Source organism: Elaeis guineensis, chromosome 13 (genome assembly GCF_000442705.2).
Source record: "Elaeis guineensis isolate ETL-2024a chromosome 13, EG11, whole genome shotgun sequence".
NCBI lineage: Eukaryota > Viridiplantae > Streptophyta > Magnoliopsida > Arecales > Arecaceae > Elaeis > Elaeis guineensis.
Window position 1 is genome coordinate 11,086,525 of NC_026005.2, and position 14,167 is coordinate 11,100,691.

General features: G+C 39.1%; 2 protein-coding genes across 2 annotated transcripts; one reads left to right on the forward strand and one right to left on the reverse strand.

Annotated features, from left to right (window-relative positions):
* Positions 1 to 1,208: 1,208 nt before the first annotated feature.
* LOC105056618 (O-fucosyltransferase 31) lies at positions 1,209 to 8,007 on the forward strand. The gene is made up of 10 exons (XM_010938876.4): positions 1,209 to 1,724; positions 3,135 to 3,197; positions 3,293 to 3,374; positions 3,543 to 3,616; positions 3,755 to 3,843; positions 3,943 to 4,146; positions 6,588 to 6,849; positions 7,080 to 7,307; positions 7,390 to 7,587; positions 7,667 to 8,007. The coding sequence occupies exons 1-10, from the start codon at positions 1,452 to 1,454 to the stop codon at positions 7,874 to 7,876; spliced, it is 1,683 nt and encodes a 560-aa protein (XP_010937178.1). The 5' UTR covers positions 1,209 to 1,451; the 3' UTR covers positions 7,877 to 8,007.
* A 4,745-nt stretch (positions 8,008 to 12,752) lies between these two features.
* On the reverse strand, positions 12,753 to 13,882 carry LOC105056620 (chlorophyll a-b binding protein 4, chloroplastic). The gene is made up of 3 exons (XM_010938877.4): positions 13,624 to 13,882; positions 13,119 to 13,534; positions 12,753 to 13,024 (listed from the first exon to the last, which is right to left on the reverse strand). The coding sequence occupies exons 1-3, from the start codon at positions 13,827 to 13,829 to the stop codon at positions 12,891 to 12,893; spliced, it is 756 nt and encodes a 251-aa protein (XP_010937179.1). The 5' UTR covers positions 13,830 to 13,882; the 3' UTR covers positions 12,753 to 12,890.
* Between the last annotated feature and the right edge of the window lie 285 nt (positions 13,883 to 14,167).

Below are 14,167 nucleotides of genomic sequence, written 5' to 3' on the forward strand. Positions count from 1 at the left end.
AGCTGGCAAGTATTGGCTAGCTAGGCCAAATAATTGATCGGGTGCTTAGATCAATGTTGATTAAGGCTTTCTTCTCCGAGACGAATTAGAAATGGAAGGTTCTTAGCCATTCTTTGCCACAGCCATTGCAAGCTTCTAATCTAAGTCGCAAAGCTCTAGCATCCGATTATTGAAGCTAGTGATGTAGCTTTTGAAAGACGCATTTTCTCCTTATTTCATGGCAAGCATGTCTCTTATGTTCTTCTTTTGCCTTCAACTACTAACAAAGTAAGTCATTATTAGCAATTTGGCTGATTAAAAGAATGAATGAATCCAGATTGGAGGCCAAAATATCAAAGGCAAGCAGCTCTTCATATCATGGTCGAAAAAGCTCTGTATAACATTACATCAACCTTTCTTTGTAGTATTATAAGAGTTTTGAAGTTCTCAAAATGATCAATCAAATCTGAGGTACCACCATATACTTCTTACTAAGGTATTTCGAACCTTCTCATGATTGATTCTTCCATGATCTCCTTGGGAAAAAGAGGGTCAATCATCATATCCAGATCGACCCAAGCTTGATGTTCCTCTCTCTATGACTTTGATCTTCTTATTCAATCTCTTTGATCTGGCAATTGAGGTTGGCCTCTCTCTTGGAAAGCCTCTCTAACTGGAGCGATGAAGAGCCTCTCTAGTTGGCATTTGGTTGTTGTACGTTATGCACCATGATCATCAAGACCTGCACTTGCTATACGATCGAGTTGAATTGCTCAATGGTGACAGTCTTAAAGATTAGTTGAGGGGTCTGAGATCTTCACATGTTGTGCTGGGAACTATAAGATTCCTATTGAACTTGATTGGTGGTAGATTGATTAAACTTCATGTCATTAGATTTCGAGTAAATTTTAAAGTTCTTCCTTTAACATCAACCTATTGCTGTCTAATATCCGATTTTCAGGAGTTGGCCTTCTGGTGGAGATTGGCCTACGCGGCCAGGGCTGGGCTGCACAGTACAAGAGCTGATCTGTGACCAAAATAAAGTGAGCAGGAGCTGCTGGAATGCATTGAGTAGGTGATGGAAAGTCTGATGCTTCCATCAGGAGTTGTCTGATGCTTAAATCCGATGGAATTTAGAAAAATAACAGTACGAATCTGGAAAGAATGACGAGATAAAAACTAGATGTAAAGTCTCGGATCCCTTGATCTTGTTTATATAGAGAAAGGGGGTGAGAATCTGCCAGATTCTAATCATCCGACCTGAGCTGTTATATTTTTTCTTTATCTGCCGTTCCCGACGGTTACATCCTTTCTCCTAAAGTGCGCCGAAATTGAGCCGAGCTGTAACCGCTGATACTATTTATGAGATCTGCTCAGCCGTTGATTCCGGCGCGATTTCCAGCAGCGAATCTGAGCCTTCCATGCGGGATCCGACAGAAGGAGAGTAATAGAGGCGATGGCGAGGCATCTCCATGAGCTTTAGCTCTCGGCGCTCTCCTCCTCCGCGGTTATCTGGCTCTAGGGTTTGGGTTTGGGGCGGGCGGTCGAGCGCTGATTCCCTCGGATTGGAGCGGATTTGGGGCCGGCGGTGGCGGCGGCGGCGGACGGCGGCGATGCTGCGGTTTTGGAGCCAGTACCAGTCCCACAGGGGTGGCGCGTTCGCTGCCCTTCTGGTGCTCCTCCTCCCGGCGTTCTGCCCATCTCTCTTCTCCCCTCTTGGCCACGCCTTGCCTTCCATCTTCTCGGTGAGTTATGCCCCCTATCACCTCTTTCTCCCATTCTGGAATCGTTGTGATTGAATTGATTCAGAAATTTAGCGGATAATGGTCTTCATTATCTCAATCTGATGTGATCTCTTCATTTTTGGAGTTGTGAAGGATTCTATCGTCATAAGTTTTAAATTTGTCTCAGTTACTAGCCACAGGATGCATTTATAATGTTTTATATGCTAATAATTTTAATGTTGGCTTCGGCTTTGAGTTTGGGAGGTATTAGTTATGTGTCACGAAAGCATCACTTTTTCGGTTCTTGTGTGGTGGAGTATTTTAGTCAGTAGAGAAGAGTAACATGGTTAAATCTTAGATGCTTACTTCCCATGGGGTCACATAACCATCAATTAGCTTGTATTTACAAGAATAATGGAGCTAAAGTTTGATATGGTAACTTGCTATTGGGTTACATAACCATCAATTAGTTTTTATGCACGCTAAAACTTTGTTTAGTAGTATCTGGGTCTGGTTGGTTGTTATTCGGTCACTAGCAAGGGGAGCCAGAGAGCTGGATGGTCTGAGGAAAGAATTTCTTGGGGTTCCATTTGATCTGTTTGATGTACCGACTTCCCATGAATTTACTATGTTGGAGAAGGATTTGATTTGGTTGTGGGCACGGTTGAATGAGTTGCTTTGTAAAGAGATTGAGTTCTTAGGTTGTACCACTGTTGTTAACGAGTTATTTTGTATAGGGAACTTTTTGGTTGTGGGTGCAATTGAGGGGGGCACATTACAAGCCCGAGTAGTGTTATTTGTATAGGGAACCGATTGCGGATGCAGTTTCAGATATTTGGCTCTACATATCATGCTTATTTTTAGATTATCGTTTATTAGGTCCAGTTTTTCATTTAAATGTGTTAGGCAAATTGGCTTTAATTCATGCTCTCAGGTGTCTTGACAGGAGAGATTGCAGTTAGTTCATATACTGGTCTACATGTGTTTTTGGTCCAGACCCATCTCCCGGAAACACAGAACTAGTGGACAATGTGATCCCAACCCTGGCTTATGTTGTGCTTTCAGTTTGTTGTTTAATTTGCTAATAGTGTCTGGGAGCCCACGCACAGGAAACAAAAATGAATTTCAGGGTTTCTCCATGTATGCTTTGCAGGCGTAATGCATATATGGTTCGTTTTGTAATATTTGAAGATTGTCAGTGTGTGGACCATATACTTAAATGCTTAAATATCTGGTTTCAGTGGTTTGAGTTGGTCAACACTTTTTCCCAATATTTTAGTAAGTTGTTTAGTAAGCAATAAACTGCAGACAATTTTAGTGCATACAGCTATTGTTTGCTATTGTAATTTGTATGCATTTTTGCTTGCACTATAGTATTTATGGTTCTTCCAGTTATGATTCTCGTATGATGGAGGAAATTCTTTATTGCAGGAGTGGAATGCTCCTAAACCTAGGCATATGTCTCTTCTGAAGGGTGCTTTACAACGCCAAATAGTGAGTAAGCTGTTGAATTAGCAGTAAAATTCTTTCATTGAGCTTATAGATCACTTTATATCCATGTCTCTGATTTTTGTTCCTTTTTCCTTTAGTCGGATGAGCAGAATTCTGAGCTCTGGGCCTCCTTAGCACACCAAGGATGGAGACCATGTATAGAATCTGAAAACAACCCTGGTAAGTACTTGATAACAGCAAGAGCTCAATTACTTTCACATCTTAAGTGGTAAGTTAGAAAAGAGGTAGTTTTAGGTACTTCTTTGCTTTTAAGCTAGATTTATTTGATCTTCATGAAATTCTTATCTTTCTACAGACATTTTATTTTATTTTTAAATTGATTTGCAGTATCACTACCCACTAAGTCAACAGGATATATTCAAGTATTCCTTGATGGCGGGTTGAACCAACAGAGAATGGGGGTAGGCTTTTACATCATCCAAGTCATCTGAGTGGATATCTGATATATGAACACATGTTTATGCATGAGAGAAGCCTTGGTTGCTTATTTTTTGGGAAAGCAAGCCACGGCTTACTTATCGAAAATTTTCGTCTTATAGATTTGTGATGCAGTTGCTGTTGCTAAAATTCTAAATGCAACCCTTGTGATACCTCACCTTGAAGTGAATCCTGTTTGGAAAGACTCAAGGTAGCTCTTAAGTAACATCTTGTTCCTGTTGTTCTCTCAGTTGCTAAGTAGGGCATTTGGACTGCGAGCATTTAAATTAACTTGCATTTGCTGCTGCAGCTCCTTTGAGGATATTTATGATGTGGATCACTTTATTAGTGTCTTGAAAGATGAGATATCAATAGTTAGAGAATTGCCTCAGGAATTCTCATGGAGCACAAGAGAGTATTATGCTGTGGCTATTCGAGCTACTAGAGTTAAAACTGCACCTGTTCATGCTTCAGCGAATTGGTATATTGAGAATGTTGCTCCCATTCTGCAGAGGTTCGTAAAAAGGATGAATATTATATTGGCAGCTGACAAAGAAGTTACTGAAAAAACTTCTACAGTCATCTAAAACTTTATTTTTGTTCTCATTTTGTTTTACCATTGTTTTGATCATTCTTGATGTTAAATCTGTATTGCCAGATATAGTAGGTTATCATGTTTATTTCTGTTTGCTTGGTGATGGAAATGATTAAAGTTACTATTCTGAATTATTTGGCCATCTGATTTTGGAAGTTGGCATCTTTGTCATACCTGTATTGCAGGTTGCAACATCTTTATTCATCAAGAAGAAGATTTAGTTCTTGATAAGATGGTTCATGTTTAAGAATGTAAGGAATCTTCATGAAGAGTTAGATTTGAAACATTTGATCTAGTCTGTATCTATCCGAGTTAGTGAACTTTGTCAGAGGAAGTTTAAAGCTCAACCTTATAGAACATTTGCTTTGGTTTTCTAGACCTAATATGGTGTTCTTTTCCTCCTTTTTCATGGTTATTTCTTCTCTTGCTGTTACTGTTTTCATCATCTATTGACACCCATCGCTAACATGACTTCATTGAGTATTGAGAATGCTCTTGGTAGTTCATCTTTGCGGGCATTAAAAGTCAATCCTTCAGTTGAAGAGTTGCTTTATGACATCATTTCATACAGGCTTCTTCTGGGTTTGCTTAGACACGTTTCTTCCCTTATGTTGATTCTTCTTCTCTATTTTTGACTTGCAGAAATTGGCTAATCTTCACCAGTCTCCTTTGCACATGACTGAACCATTTCAACTAATTTGGTTCCCTTCACTTAAAGTGATGCAACTGATCAGCTCCTGTCACGGATTCTTTTGCTAAATTTCCCCTCTATAGGTGTCCAACTTGGGATTCCATCTAATTTTTGCATTGCATATGCACCTTTTCTGCCCCCCAGCATAGTGAATGATGAGCCTGGGTTGACTACAGGTTCTTTCCATTCTTAAACCCAAAATTCAGGAAGACACTTTCCTTCCATTTGTAAAGTACATCCAAACAAAGTGTGATTGGACCTGCAGCCTACCCATGGAATTGTATATTTACACTGGGTTGTATTGGCTTTTAGGACAATGGTTTATGGTAGAGGCTGACAATAAATCTTCAGTTAATAACAATAGCATATTTGTAGCCTTTCTTATAGAATGGTATCATCATACAGATTCATTCATTTGGCATTTACTTTATTGTGAAATTATATCACCTATGTAAATTTACCCTCATATTTTCGTAATTTCTTGTACTCATTCTATCTCATTTAGCATCGATACCTCGTCCTTGTGGATCCTTTCATACCTTTATCTACTTATTCAATCCCATTTCATTTGCTATATACATGTGACACCAAATGTGAATTTCTCTCCTTTTTTTTTCCTTTGAGGGTCCTGATAATATGAGCTAGTAGCAATCATTTCTGATGCAATCCTCTAAGTTGGTGAAGGAGACAATATTCAAGTTAAGGTACAAGGGAATAACTTGAAGAATCCATCTAAGATTTTAATTTGAAATGATTCCACCAGGAAAAATTAGAGTTTGCTGTATGCTTATCATAAAATAAATAGGTAACAGATATGTCACCTAAATCTATACCTAGCCAAATAACTTGCTAATCAAATCACCTACAAATGCTTCAAGAGATGTTTCCTTGAAGCAAACTGACAACCATTGACATTTGTCTTGTGATCATTAATTGCCCATACCATTTGTCACACTTCAATGTTAGGTTTCAAGCCAGGTTAAGAACCATACCATTTGTTTCACTGAAATTTGGTTTTGAAGTCAGCTTAAGAACAAGTACCCCACACTTAAAATGGATACGTGTGCATTGAGATTGTCAAGTTTGCTTCCCTGCTATGTCTAAATGCTTTTCTTTATCCGTAAACACAAACTCCTTTGAGCCTCTACCCAAGTCCCGTACACTGAGCCAAATGTCCATGAATTCTCTTATAAATACATTATTCTACTAGTAAATACAGTCTACCATGTCCACCTTGTGGTCTCTAATAGATATCTATAAGAAATTATATATAAACTAAACCATTGAATGTATCAAATCTACTGGAAGTAATCTTGATTGATAGGATCACAGGAGTCCATAAAATGTTCCTTGAATCAACCATTTGCATTTCATATGCCTGTTTGAGACTTCTAGAATTATTAAATTCCATAGTGCATATATATTGCATAAATTGATTATGCTATGGAATCATAATAGAATTCTGTAAGCAAAGATGGTTTGAACAATTGCTATTACCTGTTACTACATCTAAGTTGCAATTGATTTGATTCACTTGCTGTAACTGAAACACAAGTTTTCGTAATAATGGACCTAATCTGTATCATATAGTGCATACGAGCTGCTTATTTCTTTCTTGCATGGGTATGATTTTGTATCAGCCAGCCTATTCTCATTGCTATTTCTTCAGCTACGGGATTGCTGCTATTGCCCCCTTTTCACACCGCCTGGCTTTTGACAACTTGCCTGGGGAACTTCAACAGCTACGTTGTAAGGTCAACTTCCAAGCATTGGTTTTTGTTCCTCATATCAATGCTTTGGGGGAGGCCCTTGTTAAGCGCTTGAGGTATCCAGTTGGCAAACATTCTGATGAATACATACAAGAGGTAGTGGATGAAAATGTTGATGCAGCATCAGGAAAGTTTGTTGTGTTACACCTTCGGTTTGATAAGGTATACTTTTCTTGAGAGCAGTTTGATGAATTATTTCTTAATGCCATGATCTTTCACTTTAGCTTTTAGAATTCATTACAAACAAAGACTGGAATTTAAACAGATTTAGATGAACCAACCCCATGTAGTTCAAATAAGGCTTGTCGGTCTTGGTTATGGCAATGTATGGTAAGTCCACTATTAACTAAAAATTGTGCAGTGAAATTTCTAACATGAATGATGATGTCCAGGACATGGCTGCTCACTCAGCCTGTGATTTTGGTGGCGGCAAAGCTGAAAGGCTTGCTTTAGCAAAGTACAGGCAAGTGATTTGGCAAGGAAGGGTCTTGAACTCTCAGTTCACTGATGAGGAGCTGCGAAGCCAGGGTAGATGTCCATTGACTCCGGAAGAAATTGGATTACTGCTGGCAGCTTTAGGCTTTGACAGCAGAACTCGTCTGTACCTTGCTTCTCATAAGGTGTGATATACTAACTCATTATAAGGAATTTCTTCTCTACTGAATGGAGTATTCAAATGCAAAGATGGGTTATCTTTTATAGGTATATGGTGGGGAAGCCAGGATCTCTAGCTTGCGCAAGCTTTTCCCATTGATGGAGGACAAGAAAAGCCTTGCTTCTGAAGAGGAACTAGCTAAGGTTGAGGGAAAGGCTTCTCTTCTAGCTGCTGTGGATTACTATGTGAGCATGCAGAGTGATGTGTTCATTTCTGCATCTCCTGGAAATATGCACAATGCTGTGGTAATATTCTCAGTTTACTTTGTTGTTCATCTCAAATAAATATTGCCAGAATTGCTGACCGAGGCTTTGGTGGTTTTAGGTGGGTCGTCGCACCTATTTGAACTTGAAGACCATAAGACCAAACATGTCTTTGTTAGGACAGCTCTTCCTGAACAAGAGCATGGAGTGGTCTGAGTTTCAACAAGTGGTCCAAGCAGGGCACAAGAATAGACAAGGGCAGATTCGGCCTAGGAAGCCAAAACAATCCATCTACACATACCCTGCTCCAGATTGCATGTGTCAGCAGTGAATTATTTGTTCTTTTCATTCATATTGCCCATGAGTTACTACTGTGTTGTATGTAAAGCTTGAAAGACATTCATTTGCTGCTCCTCATTGTTACCTTCCATAGATGTGATAATGAATACCTTTATGTATGAATGTACTTCTAGATGGTCGTGATTGAAATGGATATTGCTCTCTCGGTACAAAGCGAACTTCATATTGTGTCATGCAACAATCCATGTTTTCTGGAGCTGCTCTAGTTGCCCAGCGTCTGTGGCATGTAGAACCTGATGACCCATATACTGACTCTTTCTACCAAAAAAGGCTAACTGCAAAAACCTTGCTAACAAAAATCTGTTTCAAGAACAGACGCGGTTCTTATTACCGATTATGTCTGCACATTTTAGTTCCAGTTTTGTTACTCTGTGAATTCCATTTTGTTGCTTCAATCCACCATGCTTCTCTGCTGGTAGATTTTGTTGAAGCCAGAGCTCAATATCAGTTTTTCTTTAATATGGAAATATGGTACTCAGAATTTTGATCTTAGGGTTCTTGATCTCTACTATAAGGTAATAAAGAAATAGGGTTACTGGAAGATGGGAAAGGAGGAGCTCAAAATAAAGAGATTGGAAAATACCAGCAGCCCAAAGACTCTTAGCCCAAGCCCAAAGCCTAACCTGTATTCAGCCCGGGCCCAATTCCAGTACCAATCCATGTGAAGATTTTAAGAACAAATACAAAATTTGATTGTCTTCTAGTATTTTACTAAAAAATATGTTAATCTAGTTATTTAGCTAATACATATATGACTCTGGTATATATTTCTTCCAGTTCATATCTTGTAAAAAAGACTTGTAATCAGGCCCTGGAATAAATACAGGTTAACATTTCTATCCTCATTAAATAAACATTTAATTTTGTTCTTATTGTTCCTTGATGACTTATGTCGCAATTTCCATTTCCTTTTTGTTTCTGTCAGTTACCAGTCTGAACCTGAAAAAATCTATAGTGCTGATCATATTAGGGCAATGAAAGAATCTGTAAAGCACTCTATTAACCAAGTTCAAATGCACAAGGCATATGTTTTGTGAACTTATCTTATACTTCCTACTGTCTATAATATGAATAGATTTTTTTGATCATCTGTACGCATACTTTAGCATGAATGCACAAAAAAGAAGGTAGTAAATAATTTTCTGTTGGATGTCATCCAAGTTGTTATTTTTGATCATTTAGGCTTCAGACTGTAAAGCAGTCATACATGTCTGCAGAAGATAGTTCAACATCATATTGTTCATTGTAAATTAACTGCCCAGCAAGGCAGCAATCCTTGGTGCAATAATATGCCAGAGGCCACATCAATCTTATGACTCTGGAATCCTTAATATATTGAAAATTTTGATCTGCATCCTTCATCAAAACTTTTTTCCCTTGTCTTTTCATAAGTCATCACTGATCCCCTTTCTTAAAATGTGCAATGTGATATGCTTGCATTTATTTTGCAGGTGTTTTGAAGATATTGACAAGTTAAGAGGTATTAACAATATTGTAAATTTTTATCATCTGCATGTTTACTGTAGTTATGAGATTCGATTGTAATCACATCTTTCCCTGTTCTTCCTTTTAGATTGATGACTGAAACTTTTTAGATGCTTTGAATTGACCATGGCCAGTAGTGATTATATAATCCAATCTTAACCTTGTACAGATGTTTCTTGTGTGTGGCAGTTTCTCCATATTCTGCTTTGTAATTTTCTTTTCTTAAGGTAAAGCTTTTGTGGCATGTCTTTTTTATAACTAATATGTGGTTTTTTTTCTTTCACTTTTCCTTTTTTTTTTTTTTTTTGGTGGTTAAAGAGTGTTCTACAGATATTTCTGTTCAAGGCTTTCCTAGATACTTTAGCACAGGGAAGCAAACAAAGTCTGATAGACAAATTAATGATGTTATCTTGAATCAGTTAGGCCAGAACGCATGCTTAGGACTTCAGCTGGCAGGCCACAACCCTTATCAGTCATATGGTCTGAATTTGATTTGTGGAAAGAATTTCAAAACTCAAGCTGAAGTTAAACTACAAGAAGCAACCATAGATTACCAAATGAATAGCTTTGAGCTGCCCAGGCCCAGATATGGACATCTACCTCTTTTTCTTGTGGTGTTCCTGTATTTGCTAACCACTCTTCCCCACAGGTCAGTTTTTTTGGATTTGCATTATATTTCTGTTTATGTCAATATTTTGCTAAGACCTTTTGATATTGGTAATATGAACAACTAAAATGACGGAGCTATGCAAGATGGCAACAATAAGCATAAGAAATAATATGGTATCAAGTATATTTTTTGCGAACACTAATCACCAGCAAAACCATGCTTGCTGAGTTTAACATAGAAAAAAATAGATTGAAAAACATATACTTTGGACAAATTACTTCAGTGGTACTTCCTACTTCATGTACTTCAAGTATTCAAAAGCTTTCGTTACTCTTCAAAAATTAAAAAGAAAACAGAGTAACCAAAGCTTTTGAATACTTGAAGTACATGAAGTAGAAAGTATTACTGAAGTAACTGGTCCAAAGTATATGTTTTTCGACATTTTTTTATGTTAAACTCAGCAAGCATGGTTTGCCGGTGACTGGTGTTGGCAAAAAATACACTTCAGCTTCTGGCACAGATGCAGTGCTTAATGCCCCTTTTCTGCTGAATTGCCACGCGTTTCTGCCAGACATTCCTTGTCATATGCTCATATTGATGTTTTTCAATGTGACACCCCTTTTAATGATTAACTGGAAAGATGGCATATGACTGTGGAAATGTAGATAAGGGTGGAATTCCAGGTTTTGCAAACATATAATGCTTCAGCAATGTGTTCATAATCATGTGCAATTTTCAAGTTTACTTTTGTTTCTAAAGCATAACTGAAAGCTTTTCCATGCTGCTGTGTCAGTCAGTTTCAGAATCTACATGCTTAGCCCTTCCTTTGAGATTGGATATATATTTGCAATCTCAGCATGCTATGTGTACAGTGTTGAGTTCTTAATAGCATGTTGCATCTCTTCATGTTACTTCTTGGGCTTATATTTTCTTGTAAGGGTGTTCCTCTAATATCCTGGGTCCGAGTTAAATTATTTGTGACAAGAAACATAAAATTAAAAACAAAGTTCCAAGCTGGAAAAAAACATCTTATGTTCCGACTTAGTGGGCATGAAACTGACTATATTTATGCGTATCCTTTGATTCAAATAATATTTTTCCACGATTGTGTAGTATAAAGTTATGGTAACCCTCCGGCAAACATAATTTAGACAGGTACCAAACTGCTTCTTAGGAATGCATGCAAAGGTGGATTGCTAGGGACCATGGCTTCTGGGGATGGCAATGGGTAGGGTTTGGATCGGGTAGTATACTACCCATCCCCAAATCCAAACTTAATACCCTGTACCCAAACCCTACCCGATACCCAATCGGATAAGAAAAGAGATACCCATCCCCATACCCAACGGGTTCGGGGATACCCTTGGGTAACCCATTTCTCCATACCCAATCTATACCCGCCCCATACCCAACCCATACCCATCCATTCTATACCCAAAAAAAAAGTAAAATAATTTTATGCATATTATCAATCAAAAATAGAATTACCAATTATATATATATACATACATACATACATACGCACATACACACTTCTAACACACACACACATACATACATGCATACATATATGCATGCATACATATACATACATATATATATATATATAATTATATATATAGAGAGAGAGAGAAAGAGAGAGATCATATATATGTGTGTGTATATATGTATATGTATGTGTGTGTGTGTGTGTATGTATATATATATATATATATATTCGGATATGGGTTCGGGTATTATCAATACCCATAGGTTCGGGTCGGGTTCGGGTAGAAAATAACACTACCCATACCCTATCCATACCCGTACTATAGTTTTCGGGTTTTACCCAAACCCAGTCAAACCCTATTTTTCGGGTTTGACCGGGTTCGGGTAGGGTATATACCCATCGGGTCGGATTAATTTTGCCATCCCTAGTGGCTTCTAAAAAATCTCTCTCTATCTGGATGCGAATGGCCTCGTCTTCTTGTTGCTGATGGGTACTTAAATCTGCAAATTGGTCTCCAATTTCAATGTCTATTGAGGTTCTACCTTTCTCTGCAGCAACCAACAACCCATCATGATTTGTAGCATAGTTGCAGTGCTAACTTGGCATAAGCAGGCTTGATGGCATTTCCTGCTGCTGATTAGCACAACTCTCCAGCTGATATCAAGTTTTTCTCCTCGCTCTTTTTCCATACAATCATCAGACAAAAGGGTACTTTTTTTAATGGGCATTATGTTCTCATTGTCATACTTGTTCAGCAACCTGGCTAGTATGACAAATTTTTGTATATACTGCTTCTTGGATCATCTTGGCCATCATACCTCTTATATAGAAAGATCCTTGTAAATTATATTGTAGTTGACCCCTCTTGACCTGCTTGCATGGCCAGAATGCTTTTGTTCTTGTAAATTATGCACAAGCAGCAAAGCTTCATAGACTGTAATACGTGTAAAAATTAAGAGATGCCCCAGACAAACTGACAGGACTGCAAACTAAATTCAGGTAAAACTGAAATTTATATATCCAATTAATTCTCTTTCAATACTTTAAATGGAAGGATGCTTCTGTGAATCTTAATGCTTTAAGACGATCAATGTTCTCTCCTTGCAATTCCACGCTTTACATGATCAGTTTTTTCCTCATTTCTTCATCAATAGATATCCATTGCAATCTCTCATTTGTTTCTTATTGTCTTAAACCATAGTTTGTCATATTGGAAGAACATCGAATAAATTTACTCTCAATAAACGCAACAAAACGTCAAAGTAGAGAAGAAAAAGTAGATGGCATTACAATAATATTCAAGACCCCACTGTACATGGCAGTTATTTTTCTTTTGCTTTCCATGGTGTCCCTTCTGACTCAAACAGGCCATCTAACCCTTCTGTTACGCGAGAAAAGAGCCTAGCCCCTGAGTGTCTGAATGATGGTGTTGTGCCATGGGTCAGAAAGGTGCTGCAGGAGGTTGTCAAAGGGACCTTGACCAGTAACATTGTGCTGAACCAGAAACCCCAGGAATGCCAGCATTGCCAATCTCCCTGCAAATCAGTCACCCAGGACTTAGCAATCCATACTAGAAAGAAAGAAAGAAAGAAAGCTTTTTTAATGGGTGTTTTGATGCTGAGAAGTTACCATTTGCGAGCTCCTTCTCCTTGGCCTCAACCGTGGGGGCGAAGTTGAGGGGGTTGAAGATACCCCCAGGATAGCCAACCTCATTGGGTGGCAAGCTGTAGTTCTTGAAGATGGGGTCCTGGTTCACACACCCTGGGTTTTTGATGTCCTGCCACCTTCTGATCTCCACGTAGTGGAACAGGATGAATTCTATGACGAAGAGGGTGGAAGATGATGCAAAGTATTCTGCCTTGCCGGCGTCATACCACTTGGGCGCGTTGATGATCCCAATCTTGGTGAAGACCTCCGGAAGGAGCATCCCGACGACGCCCAGCATCGCCCACCGGCTATTGACCAGCTCTGCCTGCACGTACCACCTCAAGTTCTCTGGATCCTCGGCCAGTCCAAGTGGGTCGAATCCATTGTCCCCGGGGAGGCTGTAATTTTAGAAGATATATGAAGATTGTTAATGGACTAACACTAGTTCTTATCGAGCTTGCACTTGGATTTGAGACATGGTATTGACCTGCCATTCAGGTAGGAAGGTGAAGGCAGGCCAGGGAGCCATTCGCCCTTCTTTGCTTCCACCTTGAATGATGTGGTGGTGTTGGAGCGTGTTGTTTTGGTGGCGAAGCCTCTGGCGAGTTTGCCGGAAGAGCCTGTGAGAAACCTGGGTTTTGATGCCTGGGGCCGGAAGACGGCAACCGGAGCCTGAGTTGAGACCGCCGCCATCTTTCCGATGAGTTCCGGCGAGGATAAGAACTGCCTGATGATGGTGTTTTAGGCTCTGTTCACTCCTTTGTATTTCGCTGGAGAGGTATATCTGTGGTCTGAATTCATGGATAGGATGCATGGTTGATCGTATGAAGTTTGGGAGATTGGACGGTTAGGATCTGCATGGGTGTTAAGGGAACCAATGACAACTTTTGCGCCTTATCCCTTCTTATCTGATTGCAAGACCCTAAGTATCAGTTGGAGCCCCGCCATTGGTCAGAGAGAACCTTGTCGGGCAACTCGGATGGTGATTCTTCTTTCCATGCATAACAAGTGACTGGTTCTGGTTGCTCTTG